At 51.0% G+C, this 23,434-nt stretch overlaps 3 protein-coding genes across 3 annotated transcripts; 1 reads left to right on the top strand and 2 right to left on the bottom strand.

Moving 5' to 3' along the window:
• Window positions 1-224: 224 nt before the first annotated feature.
• LOC311216272 (olfactory receptor 14A16-like) lies at window positions 225-19,153 on the top strand (the record flags this gene model as incomplete). The annotated part of the gene is made up of 3 exons (XM_084297820.1): window positions 225-518; window positions 15,947-16,543; window positions 19,052-19,153. 3 exons carry the CDS (start codon window positions 225-227, stop codon window positions 19,151-19,153), a joined length of 993 nt encoding a protein of 330 aa, XP_084153946.1.
• LOC311216612 (olfactory receptor 14C36-like) lies at window positions 2,790-5,519 on the bottom strand (the record flags this gene model as incomplete). The annotated part of the gene is made up of 2 exons (XM_084298144.1): window positions 2,790-2,840; window positions 4,626-5,519. The coding sequence occupies 2 exons, from the start codon at window positions 5,517-5,519 to the stop codon at window positions 2,790-2,792; spliced, it is 945 nt and encodes a 314-aa protein (XP_084154270.1).
• LOC311216682 (olfactory receptor 14C36-like) lies at window positions 9,716-10,630 on the bottom strand (the record flags this gene model as incomplete). The annotated part of the gene is made up of 1 exon (XM_084298207.1): window positions 9,716-10,630. One exon carries the CDS (start codon window positions 10,628-10,630, stop codon window positions 9,716-9,718), a length of 915 nt encoding a protein of 304 aa, XP_084154333.1.
• Window positions 19,154-23,434: the final 4,281 nt, after the last annotated feature.

Genomic DNA, 23,434 nt, shown 5'->3' with positions numbered 1-23,434 from the left:
TGCTGCAGAGCCCACAGCACAGCTCCCTGCTTCTTGTGGCACCCTCAGAACACCAACCAGAGAAAAGACAAGGAGTGACAGAAAGATCTTCCTGAAAGGAATGAGGCAGTACGTTGTATGTGTGGTGTTTGTTGAGACATGCAATGGATTTTGGTCAGAGAAGTCCTTAAACATTGCAAAGTCTTTGCTTCTTTTAGACAGACTACCTTGGCCAGAGGCAAGAAATGCCCAACATCAGCTCTGTGAGCGAGTTCCTCCTGCTGGCATTCGCAGACACGCGCGAGCTGCAGCTCCTGCACTTCGCGCTCTTCCTGGGCATCTACCTGGCTGCCCTCCTGGGCAACGGCCTCATCCTCAGTGCCGTAGCCTGCCACCACCACCTCCACACCCCCATGTACTTCTTCCTCCTCAACCTCGCCCTCCTTGACCTGGGATCCATCTCCACCACTCTGCCCAAAGCCATGGCCAATGCCCTCTGGGACACCAGGGCCATCTCCTATCAAGGCTGTGCTGCTCAGGTCTTTATGTTTGTCTTCTTGATGTCAGCAGAGTATTTCCTTCTCACCATCATGGCCTACGACCGCTTCATTGCCACCTGCAAGCCCCTGCACTATGGGAGCCTCGTGGGCAGCAGAGCTTGTGCCCAGATGGCAGCAGCTGCCTGGGGCTGTGGCTGTCTCCACGCTGTGCTGCACATTGCCAATACATTTTCCCTGCCTCTCTGCTATGGCAATTCCCTCAACCAGTTCTTCTGTGAAATCCCCCACATCCTCAAGCTCTCCTGCTCAGACTCCTACCTCAGGGAAGTTCAACTTACTACAGTTACTGCTTTTCTATTGTTGGGGTGTTTTGCTTTCATTGTGCTGTCCTATGTGGAGATCTTCAGGGCAGTGCTGAGGATGCCCTCTAAGCAGGGCCGGCACAAAGCCTTTTCCACGTGCCTCCCTCACCTGGCCGTGGTCTCCCTCTTTCTCAGCACAGTTATCTTTGCCCACCTGAAGCCCCCCTTGATTTCTTCCCCTTCCCTGGATCTTGTTCTGGCGTTTCTGTACTTGGTGGTTCCTCCAGTAGTGAACCCCTTCATCTACAGCATGAGGAGCAAGGAGATCAAGGTCGCCATGTGGAAAGTGATGACTGGGTGTTTTTCTTAAGCAATATATTGCCTGCCTTCTTTGGTAAATCACTCGTAATGTTACTCATGATAGGCGAAGCCCGTGGGTCTTGTGCTGTTTTTTTTGTTTTTTTTTTTCCAATTTTATTTTATCAAATGTTCTCCACAAAGAAATATAATTCTTCATTTTGCTTCTGTAATTAAACCAATTAAAGTGCCTTTTTGTCTTATGTCCTTCCTCTGAGTCTTTTCTGTGGCTGCAGATGCAGTTCCCATGTGCAGGGGTGCAGAGGAAAAGAATCACGGCCCAGTAGTCCAGCCCTAGAGCACCAGGATTTGGGTCATGCAGAGCTGCTCTCCTGCCACTGCCACCCTCTCCTGCTGAGCCCTGCTGGTGGTGTAAGGCCTGGCTGCTCCTGGAGCTTGGTCCAGTGCTGCTGTGTGGCCATGCTGGGACTGCAGGCCAAAGTGCAAGAGCTGAATGCAGCTCTGTGATGTGCTTCCTAGAGCCTCTGGGGTCCCTGTGCCCATTCATCATGCTGTGGGGCATCTCAGAGGAGGGCGATGCACTGCAATGCTGAGGTGCCTCCCAGCCTCTGCCAGTGGCTGCAGGAGCCAGAGGGACCTGCAAGTGCTGCAGTGCACTGCCTGTGTGTGTGCAAGGCAGAGACTCGTGTCTCTGAACAGCCCAGTGTGGATGAGCAGTGCACGGCACCGGTTCAGATGCTGGCACCTCACAGACCCCCGACATTTCTCTGTGCAGAACTCCAGTAATTAACCAGTAATAAAACAGTAATTACCCCCAGCGTTCCCATGAGATTTCTGTCACCCTCCTTGCACAGGTTCATTTCAAAATGCCTCTCTCTGACTTAACACATTACCCTGCTTGTTGGACTGGTGGTGACTGCAAATTGCTGTCTGTTGGTGACAGCCTTCACTAAGGGCAGATCATGCCTGACAAACCTGGTGGCCTTCTACGATGGGCTTACAGCATTGACGGAGAGGGGAAGAGCAACTCACACCATGAACCTTGACTTGTGTAAATCATGTGACACTGTGCCACGCGATATCCTTGTCTCTCAATTGGAGAGACATGGATGTGATGGATGGATCACCTGGTGGGTGAGGAATTGGCTGGATGGTCACTCTCAAGGAGCTGGAGTCTACAGCTCAATGTCCAAATGGAAATCAGTAAAGAGTGCTGTTCCTCAGGGGTCAGTATTGGGACCAGCACTGTTTAACACTTTGTCAGTGATGTGGACAGTGTGACTGAGTGTAATCTCAGCGAGTGTGCTGATGACACCAAGCTGGGTGGTGCAGTCGATACACAGGAGGGAAGGGATGATATGCAGATGGACCCAGACAGGCTTGAGAGATTTTCCTGTGCGAACCTGATGAGGTTCACAAAGGCCAAATGCAAGGTTCTGCAGCTGGACTGGGGCATTCCCAAGCACAAATACTAGCTGGGTGGAGCAGCCAATGGATAGGGAGCAGCTCTGAGGAGAAGGACCTGGAGTGCTGGTGGATGAGAAGCTCAACCTGGGCTGGAAATGGGAGTTTGCAGCCCAGAAAGAAAACTGTATTCTGGGCTGCATCAAAGAAGTTTGACCCAAAGCTTGAGAGAGGTGTTTCTCTCCCTCAGCTCTGCTCTTGGGAGACCACTCCTGGAGTACTGCATTCAGTTCTGGGGCCCCAAACTCAAGAAGGACATGGAAGTATTAGAAGGAGTCTAGAAGAGGCCAAAAACAGGATAAAGAGGCTGTGGCACCTTTTCCATGAAGACTGGCTGAGAAAGCTGGTTCTCTTCAGCCTGGAGAGACCCTATAGCAGCCTTCCAGTACCTAAAGGGGGCCTTTAGGTAATGCTTTAAAACTAAGAGAGGGTACATTAAAATTAATTATAAGGAAGACACTCTTTCCTTTGGGGGTAGTGTTCAATGGAACAGGTTGCCCAGAGAAGTTGTGTCAACCCATCCCTAGCCCCTTCGTGGCCAGAAGCCTCCCGTGCCAAACCACGATGGACACCCCCCCTGCAAAGTTGCTGTTTAACCTCATCTTTCCTGCATGGGGCCTCCTCTGCACCACAGAGCCCAGTCCCAGGTCCCACTTTGCCACAAGCCCTCTGCAAGGTTGCTACAGGGCCTAACTCTACCATGTCCTGCCCTGGCTCTGCCATCCCGCTGGGCAGGGGAGAGGGTGACAACAGCAAAGGGATGCGTTTGGGTGTGGAATGTGGGGCCTGGCAGAGACAAAGAGTCAAGGGAGAGGACAGGGTGAGGCAGCAAAGGCAACACAAGCTGTGGAGTTGTTGAGGGGCCACATTTGTGCCAGGAGCCTGGGTGGGCAGCAGCTGACAGGAGGCAAGGGTGATACTGTAAAAGCCACTCAAAGTAACTCTCTAAGACTCAAATAGGAGTTTTAGAAAGCAGGCATTCTATTATTGAGATGCTGGATGCACAGGAGATCACTGACCTGGTGTGCTTACAGAACTGTAAGCCCTCCCTCTCTGGGATGGGAGAGAGAAACGGGAAAGTGAAGCCTGTGAGTTGAGATAAAGACAGTTTATTAAGACAGGAAAATAATAATAACAATTACAATAATAACAATAATGATGATAATAGTACTACTGCTAATAATGTGTACAAACAAGTGATGCACAACGCAATTGCTCACCACCCGCTGACCAATGACCAGCCTAACTCCGAGCAGTCCAGCCCTCCTCCCCATGGTTAGCCACCCCTATATATTGTTTAGCATGACGTCAGATGGTATGGAATATCCCTTTGGCCAGTTTGGGTCAGCTGTCCTGGGTCTGTCCCCTCCCAGCTCCCACTGCACCTCCAGCCTGCCCGTTGGCAGGACAGAGTGAGAAGCTGAGACGTCCTTGGCTTGGAGTAAGCACTGCTCTGCAACAATTAAACATCAGCGTCTTACCAGCACTCTTCTCATCCTAAGCCAAACCATAGCATTCTACAAGGTACTAGGAAGAAAATTACCTCTGTCCTAACTGAAACCAGGACATATATCCACCCTTTATACCACATAATTTATGTTATGCTAACATTACACTCCCTACCAGACCACGTTCTGCTGCTGGCCATGGCCATGGCTCCAGGGAAGCAGCAGCCCCGACCCAAAGGCAGCAGAGAGGCAGAGCCCAGCGGGCAGTGAGGGGCAGCCCCGAGGGCCACCGGGGCTGCTCCTGCATGTGGCAGCTGGGCTCTTGGCCCTGAGCCCCTCCAGAGGAGATCGGAAGAGAGGGATGCTGACACCAATGAATTTCTGATGGCTTCATTATTGTTTTTATTTGCACTGGAGGACTAGTACTACAGGTACATTAGATGATTTGGTCAAAGTAAAGAAATTAATTAACAGGCAGGATGCTAAGAATAATATTAGTGAAATAATGATAAAAATGAAATGACACGAATAACAATAATGTGAAATAATTATGATTATATATTATAACTATATTATTGATGCTTAAGAAGCATGTATAGGAACAGTCTCCTCACTCCATACTTTAGGTCCTTGTTTCTCAAGCTGTAGATGAGGGGGTTCAGTGCTGGAGGTACCACTGAGTACAGAAATGCCAGCACCAGGTCCAGGGATGGGGAGAAGACAGAGGGGGGCTTCAGGTAAGCAAACATGCCAGTGCTGACCATCAGGGAGACCACAGCCAGGTGAGGGAGGCACATGGAAAATGCTTTGTTCTTGCTCTGCTCAGAGGGCATCCTCAGCACTGCCCTGAAGATCTGTACATAGGACAACACAATGAAAACAAAACAACCAAAGCCTAAAAAAACACTAAACACAAGAGACAAAACTTCCCTGAGGTAGGCATCTGAGCAGGAGAGCTTGAGGATCTGGGGGATTTCACAGAAGAACTGGTCCACAGCATTGCCGTGGCAGAGGGGCAGGGAAAATGTGTTGGCCGTGTGCAGGGCAGCATTGAGAAAGCCACTGCCCCAGGCAGCTGCTGCCATCTGGGCACAAGCTCTGCTGCCCAGGAGGCTCCAGTAGTGCAGGGGCTTGCAGATGGCAACGTAGCGGTCGTAGGCCATGACAGTGAGAAGGGAATACTCTGCTCCAACCAGGAAAACTAAAAGGAAGACCTGTGCAGCACAGCCTTGATAGGAGATGGCCCTGGTGTCCAACAGAGAATTGGCCATGGCTTTGGGCAGAGTGGTGGAGATGCAGCCCACGTCGAGGAGGGCGAGGTTGAGGAGGAAGAAGTACATGGGGGTGTGGAGGCGGTGGTTGCAGGCTACGGCACTGAGGATGAGGCCGTTGCCCAGGAGGGCAGCCAGGTAGATGCCCAGGAAGAGCGCGAAGTGCAGGAGCTGCAGCTCGCGCGTGTCTGTGAATGCCAGCAGGAGGAACTCGCTCACAGAGCTGATGTTGGGCATTTGCTGACATTCTCTGTTGGAGAGAAAAAGGTAGAACAAAGTTAGAACTGATTTGGATGAGGAAAACCTATTACAAGTCTTACAGAACCCCCAGACAGAGCCTCTCTCTTTGCAGCAGAACCTTTCTGCAGCTCTCCTGCTTGAGTTGTGGCTGGTGCTGGCTGAGTGGCATGGGGAGCAGGGGCTGCTGTGGGCTGCAGAGGAGTCCTACCTGCAGCAGGAGGGAATCAGGAACGTGGGGGAAACTCAAGTTCAGTCCACTTGTCAGGTCAATGAGTTTGCAGCATTTTCTTGCAAACAACGCATCTGAATGCAGAGCAGAGCTGCATTTAGAGCAGTGTTTTACTTGCTTTAATGTTATTCGGTTGCCCCTGTAACGCTTAGGTGAATTATTGGATAGTTGAACTCTGTGACTTTTCATGTGTGCTCCTGGTGAAATCTTGTGGATGCCAGGAGGCAAAAGGACTGTCCCTTGGTGAAGACTGAGCAGAGCAGATCTGAACAGAAGTGAGCTTGGGCATGAGAAGAAACTGGAGACAGCTGAGAGCAGAGAAGCCCGACTCGAAATGCAGATGGACAGAATGCTCACCTTATCTTCAGATGTGTGATCAGGATCTCAGCTCTTCCATCCTAGATAGGAGTGCAGAAGCCTCAAACCAGCTGCCCACAGACAGCCATCCAGCAGAACAGACTCTGCCTTAGCAAGGAGGTGTCTTCTCCTTCAGGCACCTGGATAACACAACGATGCCACAAGAGAGCTGCATCCTGCTGGAGAGCAGCCTGCAGCCAGGCGGATGCCCCACAGACAGAGCTGGATATCTGAAAGCTGGAGTGTCCCATATCCCAGCTGCACCCGTGTAGGGTCTGGAGGACGCTTGACCACACCTGTCTTATCTGATCAGGGATAGCAAGGTAATGACACTCCAAGGGGCTTCTGCCAGACTTCCTCACCTCACACTGCAACCCAGCAGGACTCTCAAAGCCTACTGCATTTCCCACTGCCCTCCCAGAAACAACACCCAGCAAGAGGAGACCCTTCCAGGACCTGCAGCTGCATGGCCCTGCAGCCAGACACTTACCTTGTCAAGGGCTGTGCAGGTTTCTCCTGCAGGCAGCTCTCAGCATCCTCCCACTGCCAACTGCCTCCAAGCCCTCTTTCCTTCTCTCCTCTCCTCTCCTCTCCTCTCCTCTCCTCTGCCAGGACCACCTGTGGTCAGAGCTTCCAGCTCTGCTGCACTGTGCAGAGGAGCTGCTCCTGGGCACAGCTGTCTCTCTGCTTCATGGGACTTTCTGAAATGTGTTTTATCTGTCCCACAAGACCAACCCAGCTCAATAACAGAGGCCCAGCCCAAGGCATTGGAATCACCCCTCTGGGGGCTTTGCTGATGAGCCCACGAGGAGTCAATTAGGCTCTGGTGCTTTAATGATTAGCTGTCTCCTCAAAAACTTCAGTGCCAGAGACAATAGCCATAGCCATGGACCCAAATATCTCATAACGCAGCTCTGTAGGAAGCTTCCCTGGTTCCTTGTGAGAAGGCACCACTGCTCATATGGCATCCCTGTGGTGGAAACCTCTCCTGAAGTAGGCATCCCAACCTAGCAGGCTCCTTGAGGCCTGTCAGCCAACCAGACACAAGTCACCTCAGCAGCAGCTTCCAAGCCAGGGGCCTGCTGCTGGCCTTGCAGCTTCTTGGCTAGACACAGCCAAGCCTTGTGCCTGCTGCTGTGCAGTCATGGACTCAAGCAGAAGGGACAGGACAACCCATCTGGGGGCCTTCTTTCTGCCTGGGTCCTGCTGGGTCTGGAGGCAGATGGGATCCCCCAGTCAGCATGCCAAGCAGGTGCCTTCTGCTGGCCTAGCAGGGCCACTGCCAGATGTCAGCCCAAAAGTGCAGATCCCAGGGAGAAGGCAAGGCTGACCTGCCACCTCCAGACACAAGTGACCTCCCAGTCCCTTTCCGTGACACGTTCCTGCTGCTGCCCTATCAAGTGCAGAGACAGAAGTGACCTCACAGTCCCTGCCACAGTCACATTATTGCTGCTGGGGCAGGAGATGCTGAGGCAGAGCTGAGCTCATCACAGCATTCCCACCCATCTCCTCCTTGTGGCCCACAAGCTGATCAGATCAGGGTGAGCAAAAGACTCAAGATAAAGGGAAGCGACTATAGGCTGTGTTTTGGCTTGAAGGGATACTTTGAGGTCAGGCATAAGAGTAGTGGATTCCTGTCAGGGTATGGAGTAGCATTTAGGTTTGGGGATTAATGACACTGGCTAAAATAGGGGAATGGCTTTACATGACTGTTTTAAGCCAGCATTACAGCAGAATCAACATTGCCTGAATGTTCTAACCTCACAGAAATCATTAATTTCTGCTGGCCAAACTCCTCTTCCCTCCCTGAAATCTCACATCTCTCCTGGCCAGGCTTCTCCTGACTTCCCCATATCAGTCATCTTCTTAGGGGCAGCTTTCTGATTGCTTTCATGATCTCAGAGTATCTGCATTATATCTGTTGGCTACGCCTTTCTTGAGACTGACGTGGCACCTAAGTCAGGATGGAAAATAACACAAAGGCTGTAGGTGAACCCTGCACAATGTGCCCAGCAGCTCTTGTACCACCCCAAAATTTTGTTTCCTGCCTCCAACTTTTGGATATGGAATGGCTTCTGTGCTCCCAGGCTACCTTTTTCCAAACCCTCATGCATGGTTCAGTTTGCCCCAAGCGTCTTGGAGGCAGTGGCCCCCTCTGTGTAGAAAACTGAAAGCAGTCCTAAAGGATGACTTCAGGCAAAAGCTGACACCTCTGACATGACAACCCCTACCCAAGACCTCTTCCTCTATGGGGCCTAGCAGGTACTTAGAAAGAGCCGATCTCAGAAACTACATGCACAGCAAGTGCCTTCTGCTGCCCTACCATGGACACTGGCAGATGTGAGCCTAAAGGCACAGATCCCAGCCAGGAGTCAAGGGTGACCTGTCAGCTACTTCAAAAAGAGCTCAACTCACAGGCCATTTAAGAGCCATTTGCTTCCTGCTGGACTTAGTGTTTCTGATGCACCAGTGAGCAAAGAATACCACACCTACAAAACACCGCCTTTTTTGCCCAGGACCTGCCCAGGTAGAAGTGATCTGGTTGTGATCCTCCAAGCTCATGACACACCTGCTGGGCTCCCAGCCTCTCTGACACACAGGAGCCAGTTCCGTGCCAGTCCTGTGAGGTGCTAGGGCAGGAGGGATCTTGCAGGCAATGTTCCAGCCCCATGCCTGTTGGCAGTCTCTCAGCTCCTTGTGCACAGTGAAGATCACACTCAAGTCCAGAAGCCTGAAGCTGGCCTAGCAGACACTCAGGGGAAGCACCCTCTCAGCCCCAGCTCCAGCCCCAGCCCCAGCCCCAGCCCCAGCCCCAGCCCCAGCTGGTGGTGCTGCTCTGCAGAGTGAGGGGGCTGTGGTGCCCGGGCACGGGGGCACTCTGCAGGGCTGTGCTGGGCAGGCTGGGAGGCAGACCCAGCTCATGAGGTTACTGCCATTGCCCCAGGGCTGCAAGGAATCACTTGCTAGGCTCCTTTGCTGAGTCTGCTGCATGCCCTGTGGCTGCAGAGCTCTCCTCTGCCTGCTCACACCAGATTGAGCACTTGAGCTCTGCTCAGTCCACCTTGGAGGAGATCCCCCCGTAGGAGGGAAGTGCTGCAGTGGAGGCCAGCTGTGCCACTGCCGTGCCCACTGCCTGTCCCTGCCTGCAGTCCCAGCACAGCCCCACAGCAGCACTGGCACCAAGCTGCAGGAGCAGCCAGGCCTGACCCCACCATCAGGGCTCAGCAGGACAGGGCGGCAGTGGCAAGAGAGCAGCTCTGCATGCCCCAGGTGCTGGTGCTCCTTGGCCGTGCTGCTGGGATGGGACTCTTTTCCTCTGCACCCCTGCACACAGACCAGGCAGTGCAAGCTCCTTCCTGAAGTACACAAACAGACATGATCTTTGTGTACAGTTGCTGAGCTAGACTTGAAAAATATATACCAAAGTGGAATTGGGATGACCAATATCATTTTAGTGGGTAACATTAACTGAACTAAAACTAAGGAAATCGGTTAATAAAATGCACACACAGAAACGAAAAGAAACAGAATATAGGCTGTTCCTATAATGAGTGACATTGAGACTCATCTGCAGAAGCAGACTGAGCACTTATTCTCCTGAAACACATTAAATCATCAATCTCCACAGGGCTTTCTTGAGCTCCTGGTTCCTCATACTGTAGATGAGAGGATTCAATACTGGAGGCACCACCGAGTATAAAAATGTCACCACCAAGTCCAGGTATGGGGAAGAGATTGATTTAGGCTTCAGGTAGGCAAATATGGAAGTGCTGATAGTCAGAAAGACAACTGCCAGGTGAGGGAGGCACGTGGAAAAGGCTTTGTGCCTGCCCTGCTCAAAGGGAATCCTCAGCACTGCCCTGAAGATCTGCATGTCGGACAGCACAATGAAAACAAAACAACCAAAGGCTGAAGAAAAACTAAACACAAGTGCCCCGACTTCCCTGAGGTAGTAGTCTGAGCAGGAGAGCTTGAGGATCTGATGGATTTCACAGAAGAACTGGTCCAAAGCATTGCCGTGGCAGAGGGGCAGGGAAAATGTAGTGGCCGTGTGCAGGACAGCATTGAGAAAGCCACTGCCCCAGGCAGCTGCTGCCATCTGGGCACAAGCTCTGCTGCCCACGAGGCTCCCGTAGTGCAGGGGCATGCAGATGGCAATGTAGCGGTCGTAGGCCATGACGGTGAGAAGATAAAATTCTGATGCAATCAAGAAGACAAACAGAAAGACCTGAGCAGCACATCCTTGATAGGAGATGGCTCTCGTGTCCCAGAGGGATATGGCCATGGCTTTGGGCAGAGTGGTGGAGATGCAGCCCACGTCGAGGAGGGCGAGGTTGAGGAGGAAGAAGTACATGGGGGTGTGCAGGCGGTGGTCACAGGCTACGGCACTGAGGATGAGGCCGTTGCCCAGGAGGGCAGCCAGGTAGATGCCCAGGAAGAGCGCGAAGTGCAGGAGCTGCAGCTCGCGTGTGTCTGCGAATGCCAGCAGCAGGAATTCACTCACTGAGCTGATGTTGGGCATTTGCTGGTTCTGGCCATGCGGTTCTCCCAAGGAGGGAAAAGGCAATAAGAAAATACAACACAATTATCTGTTGATATCTGATTCAATATTGGCCTTTTAAGCAGACATTCGGCATGTTCATTTCATGAGCCCTGACGGATGCTGCCTAAGGTAGTCCGTGGGAACAGGGGACTCTTCTGCAGGCAGTGTAGTTAACAGTCCCTACCTATTAAAAAAAAAAAAAAAAAAATTAAGAGGAACACGGGGTATTCTCAGATCAATTTAACTCATCATATGAAGAAATATTTACTCCCAAATCACCGAATGGCAGAGAAGGGCTGTGGCAATTTCTTTTTTCTATACTGTCATTCCTGCTGCACTACAAGCAAAACCTTGTGGATCCTCAGAGTCACAGATACTATTCCTCTAGTGCAGAGTGTACTTCAGAGAGCACAGCCAGTCTGTCCATCCGTTCTGGTCTCAGCTGCCCTGTGCTGGTGGGAGAGAAGAGCAGCGATTGTCCCAGGGAAGTGCCTGAGCCCTCCTTCACACAGAATTTCTGGCAGGAGCTGCCTCTCACTGCCTACCCATGTCCTTGCTGGGAACTGGTTCCCTGTCCCCACATCTCTTTCCTGTCCATGCTAACAGACCCCATCTCACAAGCTGTGTGCTCAGACTCACTCAGATTCCCCTCCACTGCAAGAATCTTAAAGCAGAGAATCCAAAAAAAAAGCCTTCCTCTTCAGACTAACCAAGCCTCAGTCTTCCTCCTGAAATGCCCATTCATAAATGCCATTCTCTAAAGTATCTCCTAGTCCAAATTACAAGTAGAGTGAGGCCCACCCTGACAGATACTATCAGCCATCGGATGTGCCAGCTGTAGAAGACCCCTCTGGCAACCCCACCTGCAGTGCCCTGCTGCCAGAGCCTCACGGTGTCAAGAGCCTGCAGATGTGTCCTGCCACACGCTGCCCTCTGTTGTTGCGCTCCTCAGTGCCTCCAAGCCCTCTCTCCTTCTCTCCTCTCTGTGTGCCAGCTGCGGTCAGAGCCCCCAGCCCTGCTGCGCTGTGCAGAGGAGCTGCTCCTGGGCACAGCTGTCTCTCTGCAGCGCTTGTCAGGAGCTGCCCTTGGGCCCAGGAGCCCAGCCCAGCTCAGCAGCACAGCACCCGACGATGGCATCGCTTGCTCTGTGCCCTTGGGCTCCCTCGAGGTGTCTCCAGGGCCTCAGGGCTGACAGCTCCTGAAGGCAACAGGGTCTCTGCTGGGGTGTGGTGGTTGAAGCACACTGAACGCATCACCAACTGCCCTTCTCTGAACACAGGGGAAATGACTTTTACAAGGGTGATTAGTGCTTTTAAACTGTGGTTGTCAAACATGATGTGTTTTAACCTAGCAGGCAGCTCAGCACCACATGGCTGTTATCTCACAACCACCCCTAAAAAGACAATGGGTTGAAATGCAATACAAGCTTTCAGAAGGATTTGGAACATTTGATTCCCTTACTCAAATACTTCTTCTGCTGTGGTGTCCCATGTGATTATGACACCAGCATGATGGAGTTGTTCAGGAGCTTCCCTGTGTTCTTGAGCACTCTGGGTCAGCCCATGGCAAATGGTAGGGCTGTGTTCCCAGCCCTGGTGCAGTTGATTCCAGGTGGGCAGGACACCGCCCCATGTGAAAGCAAAGTGTGGCTTGTGTACTGCTGTGAAAGGGATGGACAAAAATGCATTAGGAATATTAATTGTGGCATAGCACTTGACTGCCTTTGACTCCAGTTCACAGAATCACAGAATTTCTAGGTTGGAAGAGACCTCAAGATCATCAAGTCCAACCTCTACCTAACGCTAAAAATCCCCACTAAACCATATCCCTAAGCTCTACATCTAAACATCTTTTAAAGACTTCCAGGGATCGTGACTCCACCACTTCCCTGGGCAGCCCATTCCAATTCCTAACAACCCTTTCGGTAAAGAAGTTCTTCCTAACATCTAACCTAAAACTCCCCTGGCTCAACTTAAGCCCATTCCCCCTCGTCCTGTCACCAGGCACGTGGGAGAACAGACCAACCCCCACCTCGCTACAGCCTCCTTTAAAGTATCTGTAGAGAGCGATAAGGTCGCCCCTGAGCCTCCTCTTCTCCAGGCTGAACAAGCCCAGCTCCCTCAGCCGCTCCTCGTAGGACTTGTTCTCCAGGCCCCTCACCAGCTTCGTTGCCCTTCTCTGCACCCGCTCAAGCACCTCGATGTCCTTCTTGTAGCGAGGGGCCCAAAACTGAACACAGTACTCGAGGTGCGGCCTCACCAGAGCTGAGTACAGGGGGACGATCACCTCCCTAGCCCTGCTGCTCACACTGTTCCTGATACAAGCCAGGATGCCGTTGGCCTTCTTGGCCACCTGAGCACACTGCTGGCTCATATTCAGCCGACTATTCACCATCACTCCCAGGTCCTTCTCTGCCTGGCAGCTCTCCAACCACTCATCTCCCAGCCTGTAGCTCTGCTTGGGGTTATTGCGCCCCAGGTGCAGGACTCGGCACTTGGCCTTGTTGAACTTCATGCAGTCACCAGATCATCACCAGATTTCCACCACATCTAATAAAGGATGATGATTCTCCTTAATCCTCCTTTATTTAAAGTATTTATATAAGCAGTGTTTGTTGTCTTTGACAGTCATAGCTGGATTGAGCTCCAGCTGGGTTTTGGCCCTTCTAACTTTGACCTGCACAGCCCCATAATATTCAGGACCCAGCTCCAGACAAACCGACAGCATGCATGAGAATGAAGAACAGAAAAAGTAGAATCTGGCAGCCTTCCACCCACTGATTTTCTGTGACTCTGTGTTACAGTTCCATTCAACTGGTTACTCCTGTATTATCCAAACGTTCATAATGCTCGTAATGCTACTATCTTGTCAGAGATAGCACAGTAACACAAAGGTTGAACCATCTGCCTGCAGATATGAACGGCTGACAGAAAGGAGCATCAGTGTGGGGGAATGTTGAGAAACTGCAGGATTTTGCCTAAAGTAACTTCTTGATGTTTACAAGGAGAAGGACCCAGTCCTGCACCAGAGGAAGAGGAACCCCATGCATTAGGGCAGACTGGGACCCTGCTGAGTGAGCAGTGCCCAGGAGGAGAGGGCTTGGGCACCACAAGGGATGCCATACGAGCAGTGGTGCCTCCTCACGAGGAACCAGGCCAGCTTCCTACAGAGCTGCCTTACGAGGAGCATGGCCACCAAGAAGATCTGAGTTCCCAGACTCAGCTCAGATCCCCTGAGACACCGCACGAACAAGTGCCAACAACTAGCCAGTAAAGAGGTGCAGGTCTGGGAGTCACTGGAACATCTTCATGTGGCGAGGAGCAATGAGAATGGCAAGACTCAAAGTCCCAACAGGATTGAGGTCTTTGTGTCCATGGCGATGGCTGTTGTCACTGTCACTGAGGCCTATGAGGAGACAGCTTATTCTTAATGCACCAGGGCCTCATTGCCTCCTCAACCCCTCCCATAAACCAGGCAGGGGTCGTACCATTCTCCTGCACTTGGCCATGCACATCCCCATCTCCTACTGCCCCACAAAGAGCCCTGAGCAACCTGTCAATGGAAAGATCTCCTTTCCTTGAGTTGGGACTCAAGGCCAGGCCCTTGTGCTTGGTGACACACATCCAGTTTTCCTACACATCAGTGTCACCTTCCCATTGCCTTTGTCTCCTTGTCCTCACTGCCTCCAGGGTTCTGCTCTAACAAGCTCCAAGGGAGGCTGTGTCAGTGCTGGCCCTCAGGGGGACACTGCAGGAAACTTGCCTCTGACTTGGACTTCTGTCAAAATGTCTTCAATTGTCTCTGAGTGCCTGAGGTTCGTGGGCTCATCAGCAAAGCTCCCAGAGGGGTGATTGCAGTGCCTTGGGCTGGTGCTGTGCTGCTGAGCTGGGCCAGGCTCGTGGGACAAAGAAAACACATTTCAGAAAGTGCCATGAAGCAGAGAGACAGCTGTGGCCAGGAGCAGCTCCTCTGCACAACGCAGCAGGGCTGGGGGCTCTGACTGCATCTGGCATGGGGAGAGCAGAGAAGGAGAGAGGGCTTGGAGGCAGTTGGCAGGGGGAGGATGCTGAGAGCTGCCTGCAGGAGAAACCTGCACAGCCCTTGACAAGGTAAGGGTCTGGCTGCAGGGCCATGCAGCTGCAGGTCCTGGAAGGGTCTCGTGCTGGGTCTTGTTTCTGGGAGGGCAGTGGGCAATGCAGTAGGCTTTGAGAGTCCTGTTGGGTTGCAGTGCGAGGTGTGGAAGTCTGGCAGAAGCCATTGGAGTGTAATAACCTAGCTACCCTTAGTAAGCCAAGAATGTGATGGCCAAGCCTCCGTCAGACACTGCAGGGGATGCAGATTGGATATTGGGACACCCCAGATTGCGAATATCCAGCTCTGTCTGTGGGGCATCCTCCTGGGACGCGTGCTGCTCTCCAGAAGGATGCAGGGCGGCTGGAGTGAAGCCTCGGCACCTCTGGCTAGGAGGGAAGAGCTGAGAACTTGCTCACAACCCACAGACAAGGTGAGGCTTCTGTCCATCTGCACTGGGACTGGGACTTCTCTGCTCTCAACTGTCTTCAGTTTCTTCTCAGGGAAACACCTGTGTGGGATGGTCCTGAATGTCACAGAGGGGTGACACAGGGCAGCTGAGAATGGCAGTGTTCAGCAGTGGCATCTGAAGCTCTGTTCTGCATTGAGATGCATTGTTTGAAACAGCACTGCAAATTCCATTGACCTGATCGGTGAACTGAACTAGTGTTTCCCCCATGTTCCTGCTTCCCCCTGCTGCACAACAGGAAGGAGTCCTGTGCAGCCCACAGCAGCCCCTGCTCCCAGTGCCACTCTCAGCCAGCACCAGCTGCAGCTCAAGCAAGAGAGATGCAGAAAGGTTCAGCTGCATAGACAGGGGTTGGACTGGGTGGTGCTCCTAAACTTGCAATATGTTTTCCTCAGAGAAGCCTCTTCTAACTTTGTTCTCCCTTCTCGTCTTCAGCAGACAACTGTGTCCAGAGTCAGGAAATGCCCAACATCAGCTCTGTGAGTGAGTTCCTCCTGCTGGCATTCGCAGACACGCGTGAGCTGCAGCTCCTGCACTTTGCGCTCTTCCTGGGCATCTACCTGGCTGCCCTCCTGGGCAACGGCCTCATCCTCAGTGCCGTAGCCTGCCACCACCGCCTCCACACCCCCATGTACTTCTTCCTCCTCAACCTCGCCCTCCTTGACCTGGGCTGCATCTCCACCACTCTGCCCAAAGCCATGGCCAATGCCCTCTGGGACAACAGGGCCATCTCCTATCAAGGATGTGCTGCACAGGTCTTTCTGTTTCCCTCCTTGGTTGGAGCAGAGTTTTTTCTTCTCACTGTCATGGCCTACGACCGCTACGTTGCCATCTGCAAGCCCCTGCACTACGGGAGCCTCGTGGGCAGCAGAGCTTGTGCCCAGATGGCAGCAGCTGCCTGGGGCAGTGGCTTTCTCAATGCTGTCCTGCACACGGCCAACACATTTTCCCTGCCCTTCTGCCAAGGCAATGCTGTGAACCAGTTCTTCTGTGAAATCCCCCAGATCCTCAAGCTCTCCTGCTCAGATGCCTACCTCAGGGAAGTTGGGCCACTTCTGTTTAGTTTTTCTTTAGCATTTGGTTGTTTTGCTTTCATTGTGCTGTCCTATGTGCAGATCTTCAGGGCAGTGCTGAGGATACCCTCTGAGCAGGGCAGGCACAAAGCCTTTTCCACGTGCCTCCCTCACCTGGCTGTGGTCTCCCTCTTTCTTAGCACTGGCATGTTTGCCTACCTGAAGCCCCCCTCCATCTCTTCCCCATCTCTGGACCTGGTGTTGGCATTTCTGTACTCAGTGGTACCTCCAGCAGTGAACCCCCTCATCTACAGCATGAGGAATAAGGAGCTCAAGGAGGCACTGAGGATGTTATTGCAATATTCAGTATTTCAACGAGGAACTGATCTTCTGCATGTGACTCCCTGAAGTATACCTGGACAAGGCAGAAACACCTTTGTTCACATATTTCAAAAACTCTTCATTCTTTTCAATATTATTCCCATATGCTAAATATGTCTTTATACTTTTATTTTATAAATTTAATATATTTTTCTTCTTCTGTGTCCTTCTACGTTTTCTTCTAAGCCAAAGACTTCATGTAGAGGTGCTGCTAAGCTCTTTGTAACTAACTAAATAAAGGAACCAGCAGGTAGGCAGTTTCTGTGGATCTCATTTCTCATACACTCTTCTCAGGTACAGCAGTGGTTGTGGGATGAAGATCCCTGCTGCAACGTGGTGGAAAACCCTGGTGTTGTTTGGGGCTGCCCTTTTCTGCCCTGGCAGACACTCCTTGCCTGCAGCCTTTGAGTCAGGGTTGCCACTTTCTTGGACCCACAAACACTGACAGCAGCAGGACATGGGCGTTTTGGTGCTGGTCTCACTTCTCTTCCACACTGCTGTCTTGTAGCACCACTGAATCAGAACTGGCCTTCCAGCTAACACCCCTAGGAGTACGGCTTTCAAAAGTGAGGTGGAGGAAGCATTGAGGAAGCAGCCTGATCTGATGTGAAAGTTCTCCCTGCTCAGAGCAGATCTTAGCACTGGAAACCTCCAGAGCTCCCTTCTGACTCTAATCCTGAAGGAAAGAAGGGCAGGACAGGGAGATAGGGGGAGGAAATACTGTGGTGGGTTGAGGTATTGCTGACATATGTAGTCTTTGCTCCACATTGTCCTCAGGGTTACATCATGAATGAGTTCATCCCCAAAAGATCCTCTGCACCATGAGCACCCGGTGTCCAGCTGGTTTGGAAATACTGCAGAGACGTTCTTCTGATGCTTGTGTAACCAGATTGGTGATGGCAGGAAAACACTGTTCCTTCACTAGTGATCAACATTCTTCGTCATGTTAGGCCACAACTGAACATCCCTCACAATTCTTAGAGTGTTTGCTTTATCTCAGGGATGAACTGCATTAGGTCTCCTTGATTAGTCTGAGGCACAATGCAATACTTTTTCCCTTCTGCCACTCCAGCACAAAACCTCTGAATATTTTTTCCACATTGACCTGATGGGGCATTTCACATTTTTTACTTTCATATCCCTGATTGAAGGGGATGATTCCCAAACCAGGATAAGCAGATGGGTTCTGCTTCAGCCATTTGAGGTGTCCTCTTCTTGAGTATTTCAGCCTGAGTTTTGCCACAACTCCTGCACTGTAATGCATCCCTTGTCTGGCATTACCCTGTTCCCTGTACTGTGGGATGACTGTGCTGTGGTGGGACGTGTTTCCAGTGGTTCGTCTACCAGACACCGTAAAGAATACTATAAGCAGGACTAGAGGGGTTCTGCTTCCAGCCATGGGGAGGCGGGGAAGAAAGGAACAATCGGGTTTACTGGACTGGGTATAGTTAATGGCCTGGTACATCGCACCCACAAATGTATCAGGCTCTACTGATACATCAGTACTCACCGGTGCACAGAGTACCCTAATGCCATCAAGCTAGAAAGAGGTAGAACCCACCTGTATTTCTGGAGTGACAGGGGGAACCCAATACATAACTGTACTGGAGGCTGAGGTGAGTCTAACTGGGAAGGAATGGCAAAAGCACCCCATTAGGACTGGCCCAGAGGCTATGTGCATCCTCGGCATAGACTGCTTCAGGAGAGGGAATTCAGAGTTCCAAGAGGGCACCACCGGTGGGGCTTTGGCAGAGCTGCCTTGGAGACAAAGGACATGAAACAGTTGTCTACATTGCTTGGCCTTCCACAGAACCCTTCTGTTGGGGGTTTGCTGAGGGGTGAAGAACAGCAGGTGCCAATGGCTACCATGGTGGCGCACCTGAGGCAGCGTTGCGCTAACCGAGACTCCCTGATTGCCATCCATGAGCTGAGTCATCGACTGGAGAGCCAAGGTGTAGATGCAGAGCTTGGTAGCGTGCTTTAGTGATGGACTTGTCAGCACTAAGGTAAAGTTGCCTGACCTGGGTTACATGTCCCAGAGTAGTGTCAGGCACAATGCAATTCTTTTTGCCTTCTGCATCTATAGCACAGGAAGTAGGACTTTGCCCTACTCCATTGAGTGGGCAGGTCTTTTCACTTTACTCAATGTACGTTTCCGTGGCTGGAAAGGGGCAATTTCCCCAATGAGGCCAAGCTCATGGGTACAGCTACAGCCAATAAAGATGTATTTTCTTTATTTTTCACCCTGAGTTTTCCACAGAAGACTCAAGAGAGACCATGGATGTCCAGGTGTGTACTGAGATTCAGGCTGAATTTCTCAGATTCCAAAATTCATTTCAATATTATTTTATTTTATTTTATTTTATTTTATTTTATTTTATTTTATTTTATTTTATTTTATTTTATTTATTTTATTTTTCCTTGAATTATCTTTGAAAATTTTTCATGTGCTGAGCCTTGCTGCAGGTACAGGGACAACGACCACTGTTGGCAGTGGAGGTGTCAGACCAGCACACTCTGCTCTTCCTCCCGATGAAGGTCTCCAAAGAAGTCACCCTGGATGAATAGCAATAGGTGAATGATTCTCAAAACTGAAATGCAGCAAAATTCAGGATTTAAAATGAAAAAGAAAAAAAATTATATTTGATGCTTTTTGAAAACTTCTTCCTTAACTACATCATGCAAGCTCTGCAAGTAGCTGCACAAGGCATGAAACCTTGAAGAAAACTATGGAAGAGATGTTAGGAATTTCTGCATTTTAATGAGTTCCATGGTGTATTTTGGTGTTCAGTCTATGAAGCTCAGGTACTGAGAAGAGAGTGATGTAACTGTTTGAGCAAGTAAAGTCAGAAGGACAAGTTGAAGTGACTTGGAGTATTAATGGGCCCCACTGAGGGCTATTACTAAGAAAGCCTCCCCAGGGCCTTGTTAGGGCAGATAATTGGAGGCCATGGTTACAGACAGGCAAAGCACTGTGCTGAGAAAAGTCTTGGTTGGTTTTGGTGATGCAGAAGGGCCAAGGCTTGGCCCCAGCCACTGGAAGGGGAGATCCTGCACCCCCAGTGTTTGGCTCAGGGCTCTTCCTGGGGTTCTGTGGGATGTGTTGGGCAGGGTGATGCCAAGGGAAGAACAGTGGTATGTCACCTCTGAGCTGCTGCACAGGGTTGCAAGCAAGCAATGAGGCCTCATTGCAACGAGTATAACATCTCTCCTCATAAGCTGTAGCCAAGGAGACAAATATCTGAGGGTTGTTAGCAACTTCCCTTTTTACGAGCACTTTCTGCCTTCTCCTCTGCAGGTTTTCCAATGCTGTCCCACACTTTGCCCTATTTCCTTGAAGTCTGCAGACACCCATCTCTGTTCACCACTTTGCTCTCATCCCTTGCTTTAACCAATGTCTCGTCAACCCTCACCAGCTGTTCCTAGAAACACAAAGCCAGGGTCTGATCAGAGGGTGACCTCTGGCACCACAGAATGACCCTTTGAGAGACATTTCTTCCTCCTTGTGGCCAGTTCCAACCTTCCAGGGCACACTTTGTGGCAAGTTTTTCCCTCCTGCTCTTTCCTACTACCAAAGAAAGCTCCATCAGGGTGGAAATCCCTCCTGAAATAGGCATCCCAACCCAGCAGGCTCCTTGTGGCCTCTCAGCCAACCAGACACAAGTCACCTCAGCAGCAGCTTCCAAGCCAGGGGCCTGCTGCTGGCCTTGCAGCTTCTTGGCTAGAAACAGCCAAGCCTTGTGCCTGCTGCTGTGCAGTCAGGGACTCAAGCAGAAGGGACAGGACAACCCATCTGGGGGCCTCCTTTCTGTCTGGGTCCTCCTGGCTCTGGAGGCAGAGGGGATCCCACAGTCAGCATGCCAAGCAGGTGCCTTCTGCTGGCCTAGCGGGGCCACTGCCAGATGTCAGCCCAAAAGTGCAGCTCCCAGGTCTATGTCAAGGCTGACCTGCCACCTCCAGACACAAGTGTCCTCACAGTCCCTTTCTGTGACACGTTCCTGCTGCTGCCCTATCAAGTGCAGAGACAGAAGTGACCTCACAGTCCCTGCCACAGTCACATTCCTCCTGCTGGGGCAGGAGATCCTGAGGCAGAGCTGAACTCCTCAGAGCATTCCCACCCATCTCCTCCTTGTGGCCCACAAGCTGATCAGGTCCATGGCCCAACACATTCATTTGGAATTAGGGTTTTGTTTAGGTCTCTTAAGCAGTTTTCCAGTGTTAAATAGACCATTTTAGTGCTACTATTAAGGGCAGAGATCAGAGTGATTAAGAGAGTAAGAGCTAGGATGAATCAGCTATGGGCTGAGTTTTGTCTTCTAGGGGTACGCTGAGGTCACTCATTAGAGTAGTGGATTCCTGTCAGGGGGCTGAGTAGCATTTAGTTTTAGGAATTAACTTTACAGGTTGAAGCCAGGGAATAGCCTTGTATGACTATTTTAAGTCACGGTTACAGCTGCATCAGCATAACCTGGACCCTCTTACCTCTATAAAATCCTTAATTTTAGCTGGCCAAGCCCTTATTCCCTCCTCTCAGTCTCACATTTCTCCTGGCCAGGCTTCTCCTGATTTCCCCATATCAGTTATCTTTTTAGGGGCATGCTTATGATGCCTTTCATGATCTTAGACTATCTGTCACTGCTATTTTGGCTACTCTATTCCTGAGAAAAGCGCCACTTAAGACACGATGGAAAAGGACACCAATGTCCATCCTGCACAATGTGCCCAGCAGCTCTGCACTGCCACAAAAGTGTGGTTCCTGCCTACAAGTTTTATTTCCAGAATGGCTCCTATGGCTCCAGGGTAACTTTTCCCAGGCACTCACTTCCCCAGGCCACACCACTCTTGCATGCAGGTCCCACGTGTCTCTCCAAGCCTCCCCTCTGCCCCTGCAGTAGTGGCACCTCAGCGCAGCAGGTTGGTGCATCTCCAGGCTCAGGGGTGTTTCCTGAGGGCCTGCCCCATGTGGGGAGTGTTGGGGAGGAAGAGAGCAAGGTCATCTCCTGGGGCATGGCTGAGCACAGCCCAGCCATCCTGCACAACGGGCAGGTCCCTGCTCCCAGGCTGAGGCACACATGCAAGTTGGACATTTCTCCATCCACCCAGCTTCACGCAGGGACCTTCAGCCCTGTCCCCCATTCGGTACTCACCACTTCCTTCTCATCAACCCAGACATAGATTGCTTTCCATCTGGGGACTCAGGCAGGACTTTAAGGATCTGCTAAAGCCCTGAGTGTCCTTGTTTCTCACAGCCTTCTCATCCATTGTGGGGACAAAGACTGGCTGGGACTGCATTTCTCTCTGCAGATCAGGCCGTGTGGTGCTGTGTTTTTGATATGTGACCAGAGCAGTGTTGGTCACCTGTGGTTCTGATCGCTGTTCCTGAGCAGTGCTTGCACAGCATCAAGGCCTTCTCGGCTTCTCATTCTGCCCCAGGAGTCAGTTGGCTGCAGGTGGGCAAGAGGCTGGGAGGAGAACCTGCAGTGACAGCTGACCCAGCCTGAGCAGTCTGAGCTGCCCATGCACTCCTCAGATTCACCTTGTTTGTTACCTGAAACAACCTTGCACAGTCATTCTATGAGGTTCTAATCACTACCCACTGAGCACCCTGTCCCTAGAGATCCTCTGACATCTCCTGGAAGCTCCAGATTCCTCTCCAGGCTGGCATCAGCCATCAGCCCCACTGCAGGGGGTGCAGTCTCATGCTGATGAGTCCAACACCAGTTGTCATCTGCTTGGGCAAGTGCCCCCATAAAGGGAACTCTTAGTCCTGCCCCCATTTCCCCACAAATCACCCTGTGTCCTTCACTCCCTGAATATCCCCAGAAAACAGAAGAGCAGGGAGCAACCCCTTGGCTTTATTCCCGATAGCACATTTGAAAGAGGTGTCCAGGCTTGTGGGTTTGCCCTGAGCAAGACCCTCCTGTTACTGTGGTGCAAGCAGGGAGGCCAGCTGTGATCCAGGGCTGCACAGTGCCTGCTGCTGCCTGCAGCCACAGGGATGCCACTGCACAGACAACAGGACTGTTGCCAAAGTACACAAGATCTGTTGGCTTATCCATATAAAAGAGCACAGGATAAAAATGTGGAGACCAAACGAGAGCAGCAGTGACAAGGCCATGTCCTGCTGCTGGCCATGGCCATGGCTCCAGGGAAGCAGCAGCCCCGACCCACAGGCAGCAGAGAGGCAGAGCCCAGCGAGCAGTGAGGGGCAGCCCCGAGGGCCACCGGGGCTGCACCTGCATGTGTCAGCTGGGCTCTTGGCCCTGAGCCCCTCCTGCGTGCTGGGGCTGCTCCCCCAGCTCCAGAGGAAATGGGAAGAGATGGCAGCTCAGACCAATGAATTTCTTCTGGATTCTTTATTGTGTTTATCTAAACAGGAAACCTGGTTCTATAGGTAAATCTTTATTAATTAGGAGGCTAAGATTAATATTATTTATATCTGAAAAAAAAAGCTAGTGAAAATAAAAACACAGACAAATAAAAAAAAAAAAGCACCTTAAAGTATTCTGAAAAATAGGTATTCCTATTTTATAAGCTTATTGTTATAGGCAAAAAAGCTGAAGAATATGTATTCAAGCAGTATCCTCACTGTATCCCTTAGTTCCACGTTCTTCATATTTTAGATGAGTGGGTTCACTGCTGGAGGCACTAACGATGGGAAGAGATTGCAGTTGAAACTAATGAAATTGTCCCAGTTTCTTTATTGTCTTTATTTAAACAAGAATATCGATTGTAAAGGTATTTGAAATTATTGACTTCATAATAATAATAAAATAATAATTAGGAGGCTTAGAATAACATTAAATCAAAGCCACAAGATATAGTAAATAATAATAAATAAAATTACTT

This window comes from Netta rufina (assembly GCF_964035555.1).
Source record: "Netta rufina genome assembly, chromosome: 18".
NCBI classification, from domain to species: domain Eukaryota; kingdom Metazoa; phylum Chordata; class Aves; order Anseriformes; family Anatidae; genus Netta; species Netta rufina.
This window is presented reverse-complemented; position numbering and strand designations above follow the sequence as displayed.